A 22,608-nucleotide genomic window follows, 5' to 3' on the forward strand; every position below is an offset into this window, starting at 1 on the left:
ATTTTAGGGCATTAAATGCTCCTCTGGGCAATTCCCATGCTCTCAGATATTTGAAAAAAGGAAACTAAACTGTTGCAGCTTGAAACATGGTTATGGGATTTCCCTTTTCAGTGCTTGGAATCTAAAAATAGTGCCTTTGATGTAAGGGGTTCTGTAGAAAGGTGCTGTGCATTCCTGTTCACAAGAGAGATGGTTATCATGATGCAAGGCCATTTGAGGAGGGCAGAGAGTAAAAGGGAATATATTAAGGTTTCTTATGTTCCATCCAGAGCTTGTGGGTCCTACAGGATGGATGGACAGAAAAATAGATACTCTGCATTCATTTGGTAGCTAAGTGTGAAACAAATATAGTGGAAATTGTATTCAGTTTTCCTAATGTCTGTTTCATCTGTCAGAATTTCTCGTTAATTTATCTGTTTAGCTAAATTAGTTCTAATTGTTCTGTTGTGTGGTTAGGCTTTATTATGCTATCAGGGAATGACCACTTGTGAAGAGATCATGATTATTATAGATTGATTTAAAGTGCTAATTGCTCACTATATAATATAACAGTAATTTGTCTCCAACTCAATTAAATGATTTTAACATTTTATTTTATAATAATCCTTGCTGTTTTTGTATTTTTAGAGTAATGGAAAAAGATCCTTTCCATGCCAATTGTTTACCTGTGCACATAGGGACACTTGTGGAGCTGAATAAAGCAAATGGTGAGAAATATTATTGACTAAATTTTTAATATGATCAGAGTCAAATATAGGTTTTTATTTTTAAAGGACACTTAGGTTATTTTCCTGCTGTCTTTAGGATAGCCTCTAAAATAAAACCAAGTTTTCCCAACAACTCTTAGACTTGAGCCAGCAGAAAAGATCTGACCCTCTGCATGCAGTTTCCACAGGATGGCCATAAAGAGGGAGGGAAAAGGGAAAAAACCCTCACAACAGGGATTTGGCAAGCTGCACAGGGAAGAGAACTCATGTAAATGGTATTCCTGTACCCTTTATCAGTCTTCTCTGTGTCTTATCCCTTGGGCTGTGCAGCCAATGAGTCAGTACTGTGAGCCAACCTGTTATTGCTTAAGTTCTGACATGTGTTCAACAGCCTAGCAAATGTAACTTTTTTATTTCAAACAATGAAAAACAAACATAGGGGGAAATTTTCAAAAGTGGCTACTTGGAACCACAAAATATGTGAGCATATCTATTGTGTATGCCATAAGTTTTCAAACTTTCATAGTGTGAACTTCATCTTAATAGAGAGTGTTTCACAAACTGGCTCCTGTCCCATTTGCAATCACATATATCTCTTTTCCGTTCAGTTAAGATGCTGTTCACAAGTACTCAACATCCCTGTGGCAACTACAATAGTGTAGCTTAGACATCTGCTTCTTGATTCCAGCTGTTTGTACAGTTATCCATGCTCTTTCCAAAGAAGAGCTGGGAGGTCTTTGGAAACAGCTGGAAATGAGACTTTAAAGAATGGAATATTTGAGTTTATATACTAATTTTCAATTTGTAATATGAGAAGATTTAGTGCTACTTTAGAAAAGTGTATTGGCCAAAATATGTGTTAGTGTTTGACATGCTTTAATTTTCTTTTTTTTTTCACCCATACAGAGCTATTCTATCTTTCTCATAAATTGGTGGATTTGTACCCAAATAATCCTGTAAGTTGTTATAGGTCACTATAGTGTGTGTTCCTCCAGCTTTGCATAAGTAAAAGCAACAGAAATTGTAATTTAATAATCACTTTGAACAACTAGAATTCAGACTCAGGAAGTGATAGTGTGGAAATAGTTAATTGCTTTCTTTTTTTGTCCTGTACCAAAATTTGATTAAATTTACAATCCATTTAGAATGAAAATACTTCTTTATATAAAATATATTCAGTTTGTAGAATTTACCACTGATGGAGGTCATGAAAACAGATACTCTAGCTAGATTTTAAAAAAGATAGATCATTTTACAATTACTAACACTGCTATTTTAACTTGAGTAACTTAAAAGATAATGTCATGCTTCAGAGTATAAAATGATTATCTGCAGCAGGCAGGGAAGAATTTTCCTCCCATATTCAGAAGTACTACATAACTGACATTCCTTCATCATTTTATATTGGTGAGGGTCTTCTGCTGCTCCAAAAGATGGTGTTGCTAAGCAGTTTAAAACCCTTTGTGTAAAAAATAATTGATTTAAATCTCTTAAAACTCTATTCCCCCCATTACTGGGGAGATATGTGCAGGAAAAACATTTTCCCCACTTCACAGAATTGTTCCCAATGCTTTTTGAATAGATAACTCAAAAGGCATTGTCTTTTAAACGGTCAGACTTGGTATTAGTGATTTTTAGGCGTTTGAATAAGTTTGTTTTATAAACGTTCTGGTAGTTTGAAAATTAATATACTATGCACACAATTCACTGCTTACAACCAACTTTAACAATGCATGGAGGTACAATGTTCCACCTATGTGATGGAATCTACCGATACATGATTGAGCATGTATCTAGGGTACTGTACGTTGAAATAAATACAGCTTCAGGTATTCAGCGAATACTCTTTCAACTAAACACATAACCTGTGCAAATATAAAAACTATTTATATAAATGCAATGTTTGGAGAATGTCCCATCATCACTGGTATCAGTGAATTTAAAATACATTTATTTTGTATGTTTCTATGAATCTGACTTGCATTTGTTTGATTTGTAGGCAGACATTATTTGTTATTGGGTCAAAGTCTGATGGTGAAAGAGACAAGCTTTTAAGCTTACATAGGGCTCTTCTTCAGCTCTGAGTCAGCTCGAAAACTTGTCTTTCACCAACAGACATTGGTCCAATAACAGATATTACCTCACCAACCGTGTGTCTCTAATATCCGGGGACCAACACAGCAAACAACTTTCTTTGATTGTGTGATTGATCATAGTTTTCTCTTTTTTAGAAAACAAATCTTTAATGTTAAAAAAAACCCACTAATCTAAATTTTAGATTATCTGCTCAGAATTCAAAGTCCTTCTTTAGAGTGACAGCTGCATAATTCTACATGTGGGATTCAAACTTCCACCCAGTGCTATCGAGCTCCAGGAACCTTCTGGCTTTCTGGATGGCGCAAATGCCCCCCTTGTGGTGCTTAATATTTGAGGCTGAGTTTAGAATTTCCTGACTGGCTTTTGTGTGGCTAGTTGCAGATGTGTAAGTGTAAGATGTGCACACTTACACTTCAATCTGTGTCTGGAAAATTTTTCTTAGTTTTTAATTGGGGGGGAGGGGGTCATTTTAGATGGTTAGTCTTTTGGTAACTTCAGCCATTGGAATGCTACTCCCAGAAATAGAAACAGCTTTCTCAGGGGATGGCAGATAACAACCTGTCTCCATATTTTGTCCCTATTTCATCTATTATTATGTCTGAAGTCCTTTAGCATCCTCTTGTTGTCAGTGTAAGTGAAGCTGTCTGCCATCTGGGCAGAGTACTCTCCTATTGACAAATCGAAAGTCTTCAGCCATCCCACTCTCACGAATTTCCTCAAAGGGCTGGATAATACTTTTTCACTAGCTATACCTTTCAAAAAAATCTGTCCAAATATGGGATTTCAACTGAATGCTGACATAGTTAATGGATGCACATTTTGAACCTTTGAGAGACTGTTTTACTATGACTGTCGCTGTACATAACACTTTTAATCACAACTACTTCTGAGAGAAGAGTAAATGAGCTGAAGGCTTTGTTGGCTGTTCCTTCATTTACTATATCTCCTATATACTATAAGACAATATTGCATTTTGTGCTCCTTCATAATTCTTGTCTAAAATAATGTCTGATTTCCAGCTAAATCAGACTATTAATCTTTTGTCTTTATTTCAAAAACATTCTCATCCATGGGGAAATTAGTTTGGATGTTCTTGATGTCAGCTTTGAATTTCTGTTTGTCTAAAATCAGCGTATGGAGGAAGCCATCTGAACTTTTTGTAGCTTTGTAAATGGAATGGCATTTCTGCTCAAAACCTGTTGAAAGGGGTTAGATTATACAATGAGTAAGGCTAAGATTATGTCACAGCGGTCATGGAAGCCACAGATTCTGTGACTTGCAGACATCTCCATGACATTTTCCACTTTTGTCCCAGGGCAGTGTGGCTGAAGCTGTCAGCTGGTAGGGCCCTGCAGCTTCCAGCCGCTAGCCCTGCAGCTCCCAGCCACAGCAGGGGCCCCCCTGCAGCTCCCAGCCGCCCTGGGCAGCAGAGGGCCCCCAGAGCACAGCACCGGTGGGTGCTGGACCCCCCCACCTTCCCATTTTGTCCCAGTTGTTTTTAGTAAAAGTCGGGCAGGCCATGGGCTTCCCTGAAGTTTTGTTATGGCCTGTGACCTGCCTGTGACTTACTAAAAATAACCGTGACAAAATCTTAACCTTCGCAATGAGACATGTTATGGTGGGGTGACAGTACTTAAAAGTCTTAGGGCTCACTCTCCTGGGGCTAAGCTAGATGACCGGATTCCATAACAGAAAACTGCAATGCTGCTATTTGCAATTATGTTCGTATCTATGCAGCACTACTCTCTTTGACTTGGAGCATAGATCTGATGCTTGCTTTGGAAGAACTACTATGCAGTCCTTGTTTAATTATTATTTCTCAACCAACATTAATGGGGAAATAGTATTGCTAGCTAGATTTCCTCCAATGAGAGTATGCAAAGGAAACTTTGAGGACGGAAGAAAGGGTACTTACTTGTAATTAGTTCTTCAAAAATGTTGATTCTGCATATTCATACTACTTGCTCACCTATCTCCTCTTCCTTGGAATTCTGCTTTCTTAATAATTTGGGGTTTTAGCGGAAGGAACTGAGACAGTAATTGGGACTTCTCTGACTTCTTATAACCTCTGCTTTGAATGTTCAAGGATGCGTTCCCAGCAACCATTGCTTTTCTAGACGATTCCTGAGGCTTGGTGCCAGGGTATATCCCATAACTGAAAACATGAGATGGCACACTTACACTAGTGGTCTTTATGAACATGTTGAATTATAACCTTGAGTTATTACCAAGCCTGGTTCTTGCAGTGACCGTAACTGCCACCACATTTCACGCATCCGAAAAGGTGCTCTTTCTATTATGTTCAGTTACAGTGTTGATAGAATTGTTACAATTTGCACATTGCATAACACAATTCTGTTGTTGCAACTGAATTGAGGGTTCATTGAACCTGTTAAAATACCAGTGGATATGTTATGGTTTCATTGTTATATACTGCTAACCTTTAGGTAAGACAGTTAGGATATATACTTGATGTGCACATGCAAGGGCCATTTTTCCAAGTAACTCAGCTGAGATGTTCAAGCGTTAAAAAAAAAAAAAATTAAATTAAAATAAAATGAATTCATGTAATACACTAAGTACATACAAAATTCCTCCTCTTTCTCCCTTCTTTTTTCAAACACTAAGGGATGGTCTACATTGAAAAGTTACGTTGACATAGCTACGTTTCTCAAGGGTGTGACGAATCCATACCCTGGAGAGTCGTAGTTAAACCAACCTAATCCCTGGTGTAGACAGTGCTAGGCTGACGGAAGAATTCTTCTGTTGGCCTACCTACTGCCTCTGGGGGAGGTAGATTATATACAGCAATGGGAGAACCCCTCCCATCACTATATAGCGGCAATGTCTACACTACAAACTTTGGTTGATGCAAGTTACACCGGCATAAAGCTGCTACGTTAAGTGTATCATGTGTGCTTGTGCATACTTGGCTCCTTGTATCGGCACTGAATGAACTCACCAGGAGTGCTGATGTCAATGCGCAGCACAGTGCACCATGGGTAGGTATCCCAGTATGCAACCACCCTCCAGCGCACTGTATTTTGGGAAGTTTTGGCGGCGCACGATGTGCAGAAATGAGTTGCACAGGGTGACTGGGAGCAAGGGGTCAACTTACCAGTGTGTAACTGTCTCCATCCCATAATATCATCCATATCTGATAATTTTTCCATCTTTTTTTAAAAATCCCATGAACCCGTGTGGCCTTTCTCCTGTCAGAGGATGGCAGACAGAAAACATGGAACCTGCACAGCTCTCTGCATTATTGTTATAAGCATTCCAAGCACAGGACCACATGATCCTCCAGTATTTCCAGAGCCATAAAAGCAACAGAATCTGCAGGGAACATGAGAATTTCTTGGAGGACAAATAACTGTGGGACATAGTGAGAACCAATTCAAGGTTGTTGATGGCATTCCCAGAGCAGCTGCTGCTGCTGGAACACTGCTTCTGGCCCAAGAAATAAGCACTGACTGGTGGGATCAAATTGTTATGCAGGCTTGGGATGATGAGCAGTGGCTGCATAACTTTCGAATGCACAAAGCCACATTCCTGAGTTCACCCCAGCCCTTCAGCACTGGGACGCAGGATGAGAGCTGCACTGACAGTGGAGAAGCGAGTGGTGATTGCACTGTGGAAATTACAGTGCTGGATTGCTACCGGTCAGTGAAAAAACATTTTGGAGTTGGAAAATCCACTGCCTGGCCTGTTCTCATGCGCGTGTGCAGGCCCATTAATCATTTCCTACTACACAGGATTTGTGGCTGTCAGCAATGTGCAGGACATAGTGGATGGATTTGCATCAGTGCAGTTCCTAAACTGCAGTGGCTCAATAGATGGCACACACAATCCTATTTTGGCACCAGACCATCTTGCCACAGTGTATATCAACAAAAAGAGCTATTTTTCTATGGTTATGCAAGCATTGTTGCATCACTGGGGATGCTTCACTGACATCAGTCTTGTCTGCTCAGGGAAGGTGCATATTGCTCACATCTTTTAAGAACACAAGACTGTTCAGAAACTTACAAGCAGGGACTTTCTTTCCCGACCAGCAGATTACCTTTGGTGATATTGAACTGTCAGTAGTGATCCTGGGGGGAACTAGAACACCCCTTGCTCCCTTGGCTCATGAAGCTATACACTGTCCACCTTGACAGCATCAAGGGAAGATTCAGCTACCAGCTCAGCAAGGGAAGAATAACAGTTGAATGTGCTTTTGGTAGATTGAGGGGACACTGTTGCTGTTTACTCACAAGATGGGATCTCAGTGGAAAAAAAAAACTTCCAATGGTTATAGCTGCCTGCTCTGCCATGCATAGTATCTGTGAAACAGAGGGGGAGAAGTTGCTGCTGGGTTAGAGGATGGAGTTAGAGCTGCTATCTGCTGAGATTGAACAGCCAAGCACAAGGGCTATTAGAAGAGCTCCGCACAGAGCTTTATGGCTCAGGGAGGCTTTTAAAGAGCGCTTCAACATTGAGCCACAGTAATATGTTGTGGTGTACTGTGCTCTACCTGGCCTTGCTATTTTGAGGCCTGTTAGGAATTGTGTGGTGCTTGCTGTATATCTATTAATATAGCGCTGTCGATGTACCTATTAATTTTGCAGTGCTTGTTGTACATTTATTATTATTATGAGACTGTTTGTCATTGATCCTAATGGTTGTCACACTGTACTGTAACAGGCGACTAGGTGCTTTCAGAATTGCTAAGCACTCTGCAGCATATGTTGTGAATTAATAAAGATAAATTATTTTCCAAATAATAGACTTTTATTCAGTAAGAAAACCAGTGCAAAATAAAATTGATGCAATTTAAAATCCAATTCATTAAAAATGCAATAAATTAATGAACAAAACTTAACAAGGGATTGCTTATGTGTGTGAAGCTGTGTTTGTCCTTAATGTCTCCCCGGGGTAGAGCGGTAGGAGGAGGGATGCAGCCTCTGATACTATGTGGAATGTTGAGGGGGTGTGAAGGGTTGTGTTGTAATGGAGTTCTCCATGGATTGCTAAGTGAGGCAAGAGTCTGCAGCATCTGTGTTTGGTGCCAGAGAAATCCCATTATGTCCTGGTGTATCTCCCTCTCCTTTTCCTTCTGGGACTCCTAGGCCCTTCTCCTGTCCACTCTCCCCTTCTCCAGGCTGTCTGCAATATTCACCTTCCAGGCCCTTTTGCTAAGAGTCTGATAAAGCACTGGCTTGCAGTACCTCACTGAACATGGTATCCAGAGTCCTCTTCGTTCTCCTCCTTATCTGGCTCAGGTGTTCTGTGGTTGTGGAGGAGGAATCCTTCAAGGTCGCAGTGGCAGCAGCTGTAGATAAAACACATGGATATAGTCACAACAGAAAGTGAAAGTTATGATTCAGAACTCCTTTCCCCTGCTCCCCTAAAGTTTTAAACAAGACATGCTTATTGACACTTCTGCTTTGGAGTGCTTGTGCGTGGTGCCACTCACAGCATCAGTCCTGGTGAGTATAGCCTGCCAGGGGTGAGGGAAATAAGGAGGGAATTGCTCTGTTGCATTCAACTGAATATAGGGCAATGGTACTGAATACTGATACCATTTTCCACAGGCAGTGGTGGTTTTAGCTTACTCTTGAGGGAAACAAAAGCACAGGGAGCACAGCTGCTGCTGGTGTCCTGAAGCTGCCCAGGCACGTATGCTGCTAGCCTGCATGCTGCAGTGGTGCTATTGAATGGTGCTTTCCCATGCCACTGACTAGTGGCTTATTAATAAGGAGAAGAAACTCCTCTTAGGAGAAGTATAATAGCTCTTCCCACAATCTCTTCTTCCCACAGGCCCAGAAGATCTAATATCTCCTGTCTGCTCCAAGCTGGAGTGTATCTGGAGCATGAAGCCAGCATGGTTAGCTTGGCAGTTGCACACAACAGCGAGGAGCTGTTAAATGTGCTTGCCAAGCTGGACAATCAGGAAAAGACATTACAAAAAATTGCAGGGCTTTAAAGGGGAGGCGGGCCTTATAGTCTTTGTGACCCCTGGGCAGTGGAATTCACAATTGAGACCAGAGTGGTCAGTATCTGGCATTGAGGGACAGCTGCTGGAAGACTGTTAGGGTCATCATAAATATTGCAGTATCTGCACTCTCACTGCATCGAGCTGAGTACATGGCTCAGTGCTACTTGGGGAGGTGGTGTTACTGTGTTGCTGTAACAGGGCACTTGTGTAGGTAGGAGGCAAATTTAAGCATAGATACATGCACAACTGGGTCAGCGCAAGGTGGCTTATGTCAAACTAACTTTGTAGTGTAGACCAAGCCTAAGCATCTACACTGAAGTGTTACAGCTAAATGTAGTCATAGCCTAAGAGGGTATTCAAAGACATCAGTGGCAAATGACTGTTGGTGTTAGTTAAGTGCTTAATACTCATTGAAAGTAATTTGCAATTGGTTCCTTTGAGTACCACCCTTTAAATCTTTAAAAAAGAAAAGGAGTACTAACCAATTGGTTAGTCTCTAAGGTGCCACAAGTACTCCTTTTCTTTTTGCGAATACAGACTAACACGGCTGTTACTCTGAAATCTTTAAATCTTTGACCAAGTTATAATAGTTGGGAGAAAAATAGAATACATTTTTTTTCCCTCCTTTCCATTTTTTCTAAGGGCTAGTCTGCACATGAAGTTTTCCTTTTAACTCCATGTGTGGGCCCTCTTATTCTATGTATAAACATAATGTCTTAACTAATTTTGAGCCCTATTTTAGGTGAGGCTTTAAATGGATGAGTTACAAATAGTGTTTATAGTGGAAACAGGTCTAGCTGTGCTAGTAGATGCTGCTATAATAATTTGAAACTCTGAGAGTGATGACTTCAAGCAAAATATAGTAACTTCTCTAAATGCTACCTATTTCCTGTCCTGTATCATTATTTGTAGATGTATTATTTTCATCATCTGCTGTACTCTTAGTATTGTTCTTTTGACGTTGATGTTTAGGTCTCATGGTTTGCGGTAGGATGCTATTATCTCATGGTCGGTCACAAAAATGAACATGCCAGAAGATATCTCAGGTAAAAGCTTAACTTCATATCTAATAATATTAGATTTATTATTGTGTTGTTTATGACTTGTTAGGTCAGTATTATTCAGGATTTAATTTTCAAATAAAGAATAGTTAACTATAAAAGTATTACACAAGAGCTGTTCATTATAAATAAATGTAATTACAGAAACCCAGTAATCCTGGCTGCTGTACGTTCCCTGTGTTTACCCTTTCTTTGCTATGGCAATCCTTTGATACTGCAATCAATCAAAAATGTTTTGTTACAAACTGGCCTCATATGGGGGATATAGTCACCCTGCCATTCGAAGTGAACCCAGTCGCTGGGTCCCATGTGCTTCCAACTGATTCTAATTCTAGAGATGCTCTGGAACTGTAGAGCATACTTTCAAGCTTAGACATCTTGTCTGATGCCCTTCCTTGGGTTGTGGGATACTGTCATCCACGCAGACTCCCTCAGAGTTCCACCTGGGCTGTGAGCATTCTGGGCTTCTAATTTAACCCCTTTGGAAACACAGTGGCAAGAAAACAAGGAACACAGACTTAGCAAAGGTGTTTCTTAACCACAGTGAATTTATTCTTAAAGCTCTTGAGTGTTACAGATTTTTTTAAATAACAAAAGTCGTGAGATGCACCTTCCCCATCTCTGATGTCATCTCTTCTGTGAGTCTGAAATTTGTCAGTGTTTCAGGCTGGATAGAGTCCCTCCAGCCCCCTCTCTCCTTCATGTCTGTCTTGTGGTGATGGTTGGCTCCCTTCACAGAGTCTCTGCTCTTAAATAGGGCCTCAGTTTCTGGAGCTTCTCAATTTCAGCACATGGCACAGACACTCCAGTCGTGCTTGCCCTCTTCTTGTGGGCTCTTGTGTATGGACACTATTGTTCCTTGGTTATAGGTCAGTATTTGGCAGATGATCAAAGTTGTTGACCCTAAATTGCAGTTTTGATGGCTTTTTGGTGACAGTCCTTCAAAGAGGTGTCAAACACTTTCTTTCCCAGGCAGGACAGCTGTCTGGAATGGAGAACAATAGGCTTGCCGTAGGCAAGCCCAGACTTTTGCAGTCACATAAGCAATATTTCCACCCACAGACTATGTCTACACTTACAAGCTTACAGAGGCACAGCTCTCCCGTTGACATAATAAAACCAGCTTAATGAGTGGCGGTTGCTATGTCTGTGGGAGAGTGTCTCCCGCCGACATAGTGCTGGCGCACATGAGTGCTTATACCAACAAAACTTATGTTACTCAAGTGTGGTTTCAGATCCCTGAGCGACAGAAGTTTTGCCAATATAAGTGCTAGTGTAGACATGGCCTAAGTACAACATAGAAACTTCATAATTTGACATTACCATTTTCCACTTTCACATGTTTAACATTGTTTACACTGCATGAATAGAGATGGATTTTCTAATGTAATTGTTTTTCTGTTTGCTTTTTGTTGGTGTCTCTAAGATTTATGTGTAGATATAAATACCATATACCTCTTCTGCATGCATTCATTCTGTTAAATTTAGTTTACCTTTGGTGTTTCACTATGCACGCTTAACACTATCTAAATAATATAGTTTAGAAATTTGCTAAAATCAGTTTAGAAAATGAGAATAATACATTCTATTAAAGTGTCAAATAATGTGTGTCAAAAGGTAAGCTTTCACCAGTATGATAATTGTTTAGAGACAAACTTCTTTATTAAACACTCATTAGTTTACTGCAAATTTATTAAATATATACATGAGTACACAGACTATTTATACTTGAACAGGCTTACTGTTTAAGTGTTCCAATAAAATGAATATATTGAATTTCAGATGTAATTATAATGTGTTGGTCTGATTTCTTGTGTGTGTGTGTGTTAGCAAAGCCACTACACTTGAGAGAACCTACGGACCAGCTTGGATAGCATATGGACATTCGTTTGCAGTTGAGAGTGAGCATGACCAAGCAATGGCTGCTTACTTCACAGCAGCACAGCTGATGAAAGGGTATGTCAAAAGTAGACAATGCCATTTTATATAGAATGAAATTCTGAAAGGCTTAAAAAACTATCGACTTATGAATATTCATTTATTAACCTACATTACTTTTTTCATTAATAAAAATATACTTAAGACAATAACTCAAATGGAAACTTCAGTACCAGGCAAACTAGTTGAAACTATAGTAAAGAACAGAATTATCAGACACATAGATGAATATGATTTGTTGGGGAAGAGCTGACATGGCTTTTGTAAAGGGAAATCATGCCTCATCAATCTACTATAATTCTTTGAGGGAGTCAATAAGCATGTGGACACGGGTGATCCAGTAAATACAGTGTACTTAGATTTTCAGAAAGCCTTTGACAAGGTTCCTCACCAAAGGCGCTTAAGCAAAGTAAGCTATCATAGGATAAGATGGAAGGTCCTATCATGGATCAGTAACTGGTCAAAAGCTAGGTAACAAAGAGTGTGAATAAATGGTTCGTTTTCAGAATTGAGAGAGGTAAATAGTGGTGTCCCCCAGGTGTTTGTATTGGGACCAGTACTGTTCAACATATTCATAAATGATCTGGAAAAAGTGGTAAACAGTGAGGTGACAAAATTTGAGGATGATACAAAACTACTCAAGATAGTTATGTCCAAAGCAGACTGTGAAGAGTTACAAAGGGATCTTGCAAAACTGGGTGACTGGGCAACAAAATGGCAGATGAAATTCAGTGCTAATAAATGCAAAGTAATGCACACTGGAAAACATAATCCCAACTATAAATATAAAATGGTGGGTCTAAATTAACTGTTACTACTCAAGAAAGAGATTTTGGAATCCTTGTGGATAATTCTCTGAAAACATCCATTCAATGTGCAGCAGCAGTGAAAACAGCTAACAGAATGTTGGGAATCATTAAGAAAGGGATCGATAATAAGACAGAAAATATAATATTGCCTCTCTGTAAATCCATGGTACACCCACATCTTGAATACTGCGTGCAGATGTGGTCTCCCCATCTCAAAAAAGATAATGAAATTGGAAAAGGTTCAGAAAGGGGCAACAAAAATGATTAGGGGTATGGAACGGCTTCCATATGAGGAGAGATTAATAAAACTGGGACTTTTCAGTTTAGAAAAGAGATGACTAAGGGGGTGGGATATGATAGAGGTCTATAAAATCATGACTGGTGTGGAGAAAGCAAATAAGGAAGTGTTTTATACACCTCATAACGCAAGAATTAGGGGTCACCAAATGAAATTAATAGGCAGCAGGATTAAAACAAAAGGAAGTCTGCACAGTCAACCTGTGGAACTTCTTTCCATAGGATGTGGTGAAGGCCAAGGCTATATAAGAGGGATAAAAAAAGAAGTAGATACATTCATAGAGGATAGGGTCAATCAATGGCTATTAGCCAGGATGGGCAGGGATGGTGTCCTTAGCCTCTGTTTGTCAAAAGCTGGGAATGGACTGCAGGGGATGGATCACTTGATGATTACCTGTTCTGTTCATTCTCTCTGGGGCACCTGGCATTGGCCACTGACATAAAAGACAGGATCCTGGGCTAGATGGACATTTGGTTTGACCCAGTATGGCCATTCTTATGTTGAAAACCAGGGAGGAAAAAGATTATAAGTAGTGTTCCATAATCCTTCTGCTTGTTGAATACATCATTAGTATTAGATTATTGCTTACAGTTTAAAAGTTTAGATAGCGTTACTACGTAGTGTGTCATTAAAGTCCAGTTATCTTCATTTTCAGTTTATAGGTGACGAAGCAAACCTGGATTAAACTCAGAATTAACTTGGGGATAGGAAAGGGAAATACATATTTCTAGACTAAAATACTAGTAAACATTAAAATTTAACTTCTTACCACTAAATATTTTTCCTCAAGGTACTCTTCAGATTAGTACTTCATTTGGAATCTATTTAATGTAGTGTTATATAATACATATTCTTCCTTGAGTTACTGCCCATGTGGATCCCATTTAGTGTCCATGTATCCCAGCATAGGTGTTTGGAACATTTTCACTAGCAGTGTCCAGTAGGGGTGGTCCATGCATCCTGTATGCCTCCCCCCTGCACCCTCACAGGGCATAAACGGCACAGGAACCCCAATCGCCTTAGGCAGTGAGTTGTAACAACATAAGTGTCCCTCTGAAGTAATCTTGTTCCTTAGCATTTAGTCTGATAGTTGGTAGTTAGTTTATTTATAGGTAGTAGGTTAGTGCACTTATTACTGTTTCAGTTAGCTTGTTTGCAGTAGGTATGGGGAAAAAAGCAATTTATGGCAGAGCCCAAATCTGTGGGCTTCAAGTCAGGTCCCTCTGTAGGGGGGTTGTTCCTGTGACTGACACCTACAACAGGTGCCTTTACTGTCTGGTTGAGCAACATATTGTTGCTAAGTGTGTGATTTGCAAGTCCTTCAAGAAGCACACACAAAAGGAGAGACACTTCAGCTTTTTCTCATGGAAAGGTCCATGAGAGCTGTGTCTGACTCAAAGCATGAAACTTGGTACAAAGGCTTCTGTTTCAAAACTTACCTCGCCAATGCTCCTGTCACCAGAAATGTGACAGCTAATTCAGAAGCATTTAAAAATATGAGATTCAGAAAGGTCAATCAGAGGAGGCAGAGACCCCCATTGTTAGAGGATTGAATGACTCTAAAGGATTGGTCTACACCTAAAATGTAAGTCGATCTAGCTATGGTTGCCTAGTGCTGTGAAAAATTTCATGCTCTGAACACCGTAGTTATGTTGTCCTAACCGCTGGTATAGACATGGCTAGGTCAATGGAAGGATTCCTCGGTCAACCTAACTACAGCCTCTCGGAGAGGGGGATTACCCACATGGATGGGAAAATGTCTTCCATCCGTGTAGGAAGTGTTTACAGGAATGTAGCTGCAGCGCTGCTGTAGCAGCGATAGGTTAGACATACCCTTTGCTCTCCGGTGGCAGAAGCAAAGAAGAGCTCTTCAAAGGAGCCACTACAGCTGGTGCTGAGAGAGAAGAGGAACTGTTGAAGAGAGCCATTACTGTCAGTGCAGGAAAGAGTGGGACTGAGACCTGCCATTTTGCACCACATAACAGAGCTGGTACAGAAACCTGCTTCTTCATCTAAAAGATCTCAAGAGAAGAAGAATTCACAGTCATCTGCCTTCTTCCTTTTTGGCACCAGCTTCACCAGCACTGTTATTCTCAGCATCAGAGTTAGGACAGTCTTCTACAGCGCTTCTGTTGTCGGCATTTGCATCTTTTAGTTACAGCCAGCAGTTTCAGATGCAAAGGAGCACTCAAAGCAGAGAGGCATCTACAGCTCCTCACTATAGGGACTCTTACAACTAAATTTGCAGCTCCAAAAGCTTATTTTGTGTTTTTTGCCAGACCTCAGGGTCATTCCAGAACCTGAGTCACCAGTCCTGGACGTTTTCCTGATCTTGATACCAGACAGATCCCCTCTTCAAAAAAGAAGCAAGCATATCTCTAATGAAAATTTATTTGAACCAGCATGGCATTACAATTAAGGATTTGAGTCCCACTCAAATCCTTCAGTCTGCTGTCAAGAATTCTGCATTAGAAGTTTCTTCATCCAAAGACTGACTCCTCTGCAGACTCTGACAGGAGTCCACCACCAAGAAAGAAATCACATGGATGGAAAGAAAATAATTCTAGGGACACATATGGAAAAGCGCCTCCTAATAGACCTGAGAATGCTAATTCTCACTGTGCTCTTCGGTTGCTTCTGAACTGGCCAAATATCCCTTTCCTATCTGGTCCACATCCATGGACATATTGGTTCTCATGGCAGTCATATATACAATTTCAGGGACAGGTTCTCCCACAATATACGGAGTCTGTTCGTGAGTCACCTGCTACAAACTCTTATAATTCTGATCGCTCTTCTTATCAAGTTCAAATTGCAGAGGAGCAACAAATTTTAAGTAACCACAAGTAACTCCCACCCCTCTACCGCATCTTCACAGAGTGGCGGGGGCAACATGACAGGGCTCAGGAGTGGGATGTGGGACAGAGCTTGCTGACAGCTGCTGCTAAGTCTGAACAAGCAGGCTTCAGATTGGTGAGTGCCGATCTACTTAAAGGGGCAGCATGTCCGTCTCTGTCTCTCACACACACACACACATATACTGTGTCTCTGTGTGTGTCTCTCTCTCACACACACTTGGTGTGTCTCTCACACTCACTCACCTCCCAACACATACTTGTATTGTTGTTGTTACTTCTTGATACTTCCTGAAATTCACATATATTCTCTGTAATTTTATTCTTTTAAAGTGCGACTTGTCTATGCATTTCATATTTTTATTTCTCTCAATGCTTAAATTTAATTATTTGAATAGTGAGTTCTAAAATGCTATCCTGGCTGGAGTAATTATCCCTATGGTAACTTTTAAAAATATGTGTTTATAGCTAGGTTATTTGTTTCTACTGGTGGTGCACATCCACACATTACCTCGATATTGGTGCTCATAACCAAATTCATTCTGCACATGGATGGAAAAAAATTCAAGGGAACATTAATTCATCACTAAATCTGTCTCTAAGGAGAAAGAACCCAAGAGACTTGATCTTTTCAGAAAGAAAATGTACTCTTCAACATCTTTACAGATCAGGAGAGCGAATTATCAATCATATTTAGATAGCATGGCTTATCTGCAATGGTGTAGAGTGTCAGAGTTTAAGGACAATTACCCTCAAAGTGTAGAGTAGCTTAAAGCTACTTGTGAAGAAGGGCAGCTTCTTGCCCTTCAAAACCTATTTCAAGCAGTATTAGATGCTGCTGATTCAAGTGCTTGTTCAGTGGTTACAGCTGTCATAATGTGATGCTCATCATGGTTGTCTGCATCAGATTTACAAAAGGAAGTGCAAGCAACTATTGAAGATTTGCCATTCGAAGATCAGAATCTGTTTAGTACCAAGACTGATGAATGTCTGCATTCATTAACAGACTCAAGATCCACACTCAGATCATTGGGTTTGTATGTTCATCCTTTCAAAACAAGACAATTTCGTCCTCAAACTTAATTCTCCGGATATAGGAACACTCAGTATCTATTTTGTTCATATTTGCAACACTAGAGGCCTTTTCTGAACAATCTAGAAAGAGATCTAGATATCAGAAGATGGCAGCTCCGCTGCCCCCTTCTATAACTACTCAGTTGGTCAGACAGAAAGACATCAAATTTGATGCAACAATCAAGGATCTTGGACTAAATCACAAAGAGGTATAACATTTTACTACACCCTTTGGTTCCCATCTATTTTATTTCCTGGAGGCATGGATAGCAATCACCACATTGCAATGGGTCCTTCAAGTAATAAGGGCTGGTTATGCCATTCAGTTTCAGTCCCTGCCTGCTTTCCAACCCCTCTTCTTAGTCCCTTTTCAGGGACCATTTTCATGAGCGTGCCATGAGTCAGGCGATAGATGAACTGATCCAACTAAGAGCAATAGAGTTAGTAACTGAGGAGTTTATTGGAAAAGGTTTCAGTTCTCCTTATTTCCTCATACCAAAAAAGAAAGGCAGCTTACTTGCAATTCTAGATTTTGGGACCTCACCAAGTTCATTCAATGTGCCACATTTAGCATGGTAGCTCTCACTTCTGATATCCCTGCTCTGTATCCCATGGATTGGTTCGTTGCCCTCTACAGGATGCTTATTTTCATGTGTCAATACACCCCATGCACAGAAAGTGTCTACGTTTTATGGCTCTGGGAGGTCATTACCATCTTTTGAAATTTCATTAGCACTGTGGATGTGCCTACAAAGTTCCTACAAGTAATTGTGGCCCATCTATGCAGACAAGGGTTGCATATTTAGTAGGCCTGTTGATTAATCGCAGCTAACTCACGCGATCAACTCAAAAAAATTAATCGCAATTAAAAAATTAATTGCGATTAATCAGAGTTTTAATCTCATTGTTAAGCAATAGAATACCAATTGAAATGTATTAAATATTTTTGGATGTTTTTCTACATTTTCAAATATATTGATTTTAATTATAACACAGAATACAAAGTGTACAGTGCTCACTTTATATTATTTTTTATTACAAATATTTGCACTGTAAAAAAGATAAACAAAAGAAATAGTATTTTTCAATTCACCTCATACAAGTACTGTAGTGCAATCTCTTTATTGTGAAAGTGCAACTTACAAATGTAGATTTTTTTGGTTACATAACTGCACTCAAAAACAAAACATTGTAAAACTTAAGAGCCTACAAGTCCACTCAGTCCTATTTCTTTTTCAGCCAATCGCTAAGAAAACCAAATTTATTTACATTTCCAGGAGATACTGCTGCTTACTTCTTATTTACAGTGTCACCACAAAGTGAAAACAGGCGTTCACATGGGATTTTTGTAGCTAGCATTGGAAGGTATTTGTATGCCAGATACGCTAAACATTCGTATGTCCGTTCATGCTTCAACCACGATTCCAGCGAACATGCTTCCATGCTGCTGATGCTCGTTAAAAAAAATGTGTTAAATAAATTTGTGATTGAATTCGTTGTAGGGGAGAATTGTATGTCTCCAGCTCTATTTTAGCAGCATTCTGCCATATATTTCATGTTATAGTAGGCTCGGATGATGACTCAGCACATGTTGTTCCTTTTAAGAACACTTTCACTGCAGATTTGATAAAACGCAAAGAAGGTACCAGTGTGAGATTTCTAAAGATAGCTACAGCACTCGACCCAAGGTTTAAGAATCTGAAGTACCTTCCAAAATCTGAGAGGGACGAGGTGCGGAGCATGCTTTCAGAAGTCTTAAAAGAGCAACACTACATTGCAGAAACTACAGAACCCGAACCACCAAAAAAGAAAATCAACCTTCTGCTGGTGGCATCTGACTCAGATGATGAAAATGAATATGTGTCAGTCCATACTGCTTTGGATTGTAATCGAGCAGAACCTGTCATCAGTATGGACGCATGTACTCTGGAATGGTGGTTGAAGCATGAAGGGACATGTGAATCTTTAGCACATCTGGCATGTAAATATCTTGCAGTGCCGGCTACAACTTGTTTACAATGTTACCTGAAAATGAGAACAGGAAGCGGATAGCATTATCTCTTGCAAATGTAAACAAACTTATTTGTCTGAGTGACTGACTGAACTAGAAGTAGGACTGAGTGGACTTGCAGGCTCTAAAATTTTACATTGTTTTATTTTTGAATGCAGTTTTTTTTACATAATTCTACATTTGTAAGTTCAACTTTCTTGATAAACAGATTGCTCTACAGTACTTGTATTTAGGTGTATTGAAAAATACTATTTCTTTTTTTTTTTTTACAGTGCAAATACTTGTAATGGAAAAAATATAAAGTGATTACAGTACACTTTGTATTCTGTGTTGTAATTGAAATCAATATATTTGAAGATGTAGAAAACATCCAAAAATATTTAAATAAATGGTATTCTATTATTGTTTAACAGTGCGATTAATAGCGATTAGTTTTTTTAATCGCCTGACAGCCCTAATATTTACCCTTACCTAGACAACTTGCTTCTGTCGGAGAAGTCACAAATGTAGGTTATAGTGGCAGCAAAGAAAGTTATTTATTTATTTTCATCCCTGCATTTGAGGATCAACTTTTAAAAGTTGAATCTGATTCCGTCACAATCCACAGAGTTCATTGGAGCTCTCCTAGACTCAGTAGCAGCAAGAGTGTTCCTCCACCTGAACGGATTTCAAATAATAAAAAATCTGATTCTCCCTTTCCATACCTATCCTCTAATGACAACAAGGATGTGCCTTAAACTTCTGGGCCATATTCACCAGGTTAAGTCTCAGACCATTTCAAGCATGGATAAAGTCTGTTTACCGACACACAATCCATAATATATCTGTCACACTGTCCTGCAGTGGCTGAAGAGCATGCGTACTAACCTTAGGGCAGACTGTTAAGAAACAGGGCACAAACCCCAGATTGGTTGTGAGTTCTGTACTTTGACTTCACCAACCATTTGTCAAGTGTAAACTCCTCAGGCACTATAACCATCTTCAATCATTTTTGTTGCTGTAACCATCTTTCTTTAACCATTTTTGTTGCTCTCATCTGGACTTCCTCCAGTTCGTTCACATCTTTCATGAAATGAGGCACACAGAACTGGACACAATACTCTAGCTGAGGCCTTATCAGCATGGAGGAGAGTGGTAGAATTACTGCTTATAACACTCCTGCTAACACATTCCAGAATGATGTTTAGGTTTTTTGCAACAGTGTTCCACTAGCTTGTGATCCACTATAACCCCCAGATCCCTTTCCGCAGTACTCCTTCCTAGGTAGTCATTTCCCATTTTGTATGTGTGCAAACTTCCTAAATGGAGTACTTTGCATTTGTCCTTATTGAATTTTATCTTACTTACTTCAGACCGTTTGTCCAGATCGTTTTGAATTTTAATCCTATCCTCCAAAGGGCCTGCAACCCCTCCCAGCTTGCCCACAAACTTTTTATTGCCCACAAACTTTATACCTATACTCTCTGTGCCATTATCTAAATTGTTTATGAAGATATTCAAGATACCCCAGTTGATATGCCCTTCCAGCTTCAATGTGAACTGCTAGTAATTCTTCTCTAGGAACAGTTTTCTAACCAGTTATGCACCCACCTTATAGTAGTTCCATCTAGGCTATATTTCCCTAGTTTGTTTATGAGAAGGTCATGCAAAACACAATCAAAAGCCTTATTATAGTCCGGGTAAACCAAATCTACTGCTTTCCCCCATATCTACAATGCTGGTTACCCTGTCAAAGAAAGCTATTAGATTGGTTTGACGTGATTTGTTCTTGACAAATCCATGTTGACTGTTTTATCACCGTGTTACCTACTAGGTGTTTGCAAATAGATTGCTTGATTATTTGCTCCACTATCTTTCTGGGTAAGAAGTTAAGATGACTAGTCTGTGATTTCATGTCTGTAATTCCATGTCCATGTTCTATTCCAGTAATATTAGATTAACTCTTATCCTTAAAGCACTTGTCACTATCACTTCAATCAAAGTTCATTTGGCAGCTTTCCATTCCATATCTGTATTTCATCCTCCAGTAGAGGGAGGTATAATTTTCTCTCTTCGGTCAGTGAATAGATTTATGGAAGGGCTTGTCTGCGTTTTTCTTCCTGTGAGAAAGATCACTCAAATATGGGACTTAAATTCAGTGGTTTTTTTGCTTATGGACACTCCTCCCCACCCTTTTGAACCTCTATCAAATTATCCAGTTCCTCTGCTATCGCTGATGGTACCATTTCTGGTGGCAATTACATCAGTTTGTAGAATAAGCGAATTACAAGCCCTAATGATAAATCCTCCATTTACAGTTCTTCACCTGGCTAGAGTAATCATGAGACTGCATCCATCTTTTATGCCTAAGGTACTATCAGATTTTCATATCCATTCATTCACCATTTTTTCCCCCAAAACCTCATTCTTCACCTGTTGAATCTAAATTACATACTTCAGAATTGAGAAGACTGCTGTTATATTACCTTGATAGAACTAGATCTTTTTGTAAAACTTCAGGACTTTTTGTTCTGTGTGGTAATAAATCAAAGGGGATGACTGTTTCATCATAAAGACTTCCAAAATGGTATCCAGTTGTATTAGAACTGCTTACAATATTAGTAAGAAGAGTCCTCCATCAGAGTGCAAGCTACATCATCAATAGCATGCTTAAGTCAGGTTCCAATATTGGAAATATGTAGAATGGCTACCTGGTCTTTAGGTCATATGTTTACAAAATGTTATTTGTTAGTCACCACTTCAGGATCTGATGCATATTTTCAAAGAACCTTTGCAATCTCTTTTCAGATAACTCTTAGCCCCCCCTTCCCCTTTAAAAAATGACTGCTAGCTTATCACCATAAGTGGGATCCACATGTCCAGTAGTTCAAAGAAGAAAGAAAGGTAACTTAGCTGATAGTAACTGTTGTTCTTCAAGATGTTCTGTGCACGTGCATCCCACAACCCAACTCTGCAGCTCTGTCTTATGTATGAGGATTTTGGTCAGCAAAGGAACTGAGTGGTGGTTGTTGTCGCTGCCCCCTTTATGCCCTGGAGTCTAAAGGGCATATGCGTGATCCCTACCGGACACTGCTAGTGAAAATGTTTTGAACTCTTGTGCTGGGGCACATGGACACCATAAGTGGGATCCATGTGAGAACATCTCAAAGAACGACAGTTACTATCAGGTAAGTAACTGTTCTTTTAAAGTTTTTTTTTATGTAAAGGTTTTTTTATTTAAAGTATAGTTATAAAGTATCACACAATTAAATGCTTTTAAGATTTCTGCAAATTATTAAATATTTACATACAAGCAAATAAATATATGAAGCTTCCTTTTTTCCTTGTTTTTTACAGCTGTCATTTGCCGATGCTCTATATTGGACTAGAATATGGTTTGACCAACAATTCAAAATTAGCTGAAAGATTTTTCAGCCAAGCCCTAAGCATTGCACCTGAGGATCCTTTTGTTATGCATGAAGTTGGAGTGGTTGCATTTCAAAATGGAGAGTAAGTTTGCAAAAGGAGATAAAGAAAGACAGTACTACTAGTCTATATTCTTTTCCTAAAAGTAATGTAGTAGCATATATTTTGTTTTTATAAAAGGGCTTATTTTGAGCTACAGAACAAGAAATTGCTTATGATTCTAATTAGTTAGTATTCACCGTAAACTCTTACTTGTCAAATTAGTTTTTTTTCTAATAGGGTATTTTATCTGGTTTGATGCTTTAAGCATTGAGTCAGGAAAGAATTGATACTTGGGAATTAGGCACATATAGAACAGCCAGGTATCATATGA

General features: G+C 39.4%; 1 protein-coding gene across 2 annotated transcripts in view; it reads left to right on the forward strand.

The window, feature by feature from the left end:
• CDC16 (cell division cycle 16) overlaps positions 1 to 22,608 on the forward strand; it is a 68,034-nt gene that overhangs the window by 18,438 nt on the left and 26,988 nt on the right. For both annotated transcript variants that reach the window (XM_073350735.1, XM_073350741.1), the window contains exons 9-13: positions 628 to 707; positions 1,614 to 1,663; positions 9,757 to 9,830; positions 11,676 to 11,801; positions 22,167 to 22,319. In XM_073350735.1, coding sequence (XP_073206836.1) covers positions 628 to 707; positions 1,614 to 1,663; positions 9,757 to 9,830; positions 11,676 to 11,801; positions 22,167 to 22,319 — 483 coding nt within the window. The remainder of the gene's footprint in view (positions 1 to 627; positions 708 to 1,613; positions 1,664 to 9,756; positions 9,831 to 11,675; positions 11,802 to 22,166; positions 22,320 to 22,608) is intronic.

The sequence above is a fragment of the Lepidochelys kempii genome, chromosome 1 (genome assembly GCF_965140265.1).
Source record: "Lepidochelys kempii isolate rLepKem1 chromosome 1, rLepKem1.hap2, whole genome shotgun sequence".
NCBI lineage: Eukaryota > Metazoa > Chordata > Testudines > Cheloniidae > Lepidochelys > Lepidochelys kempii.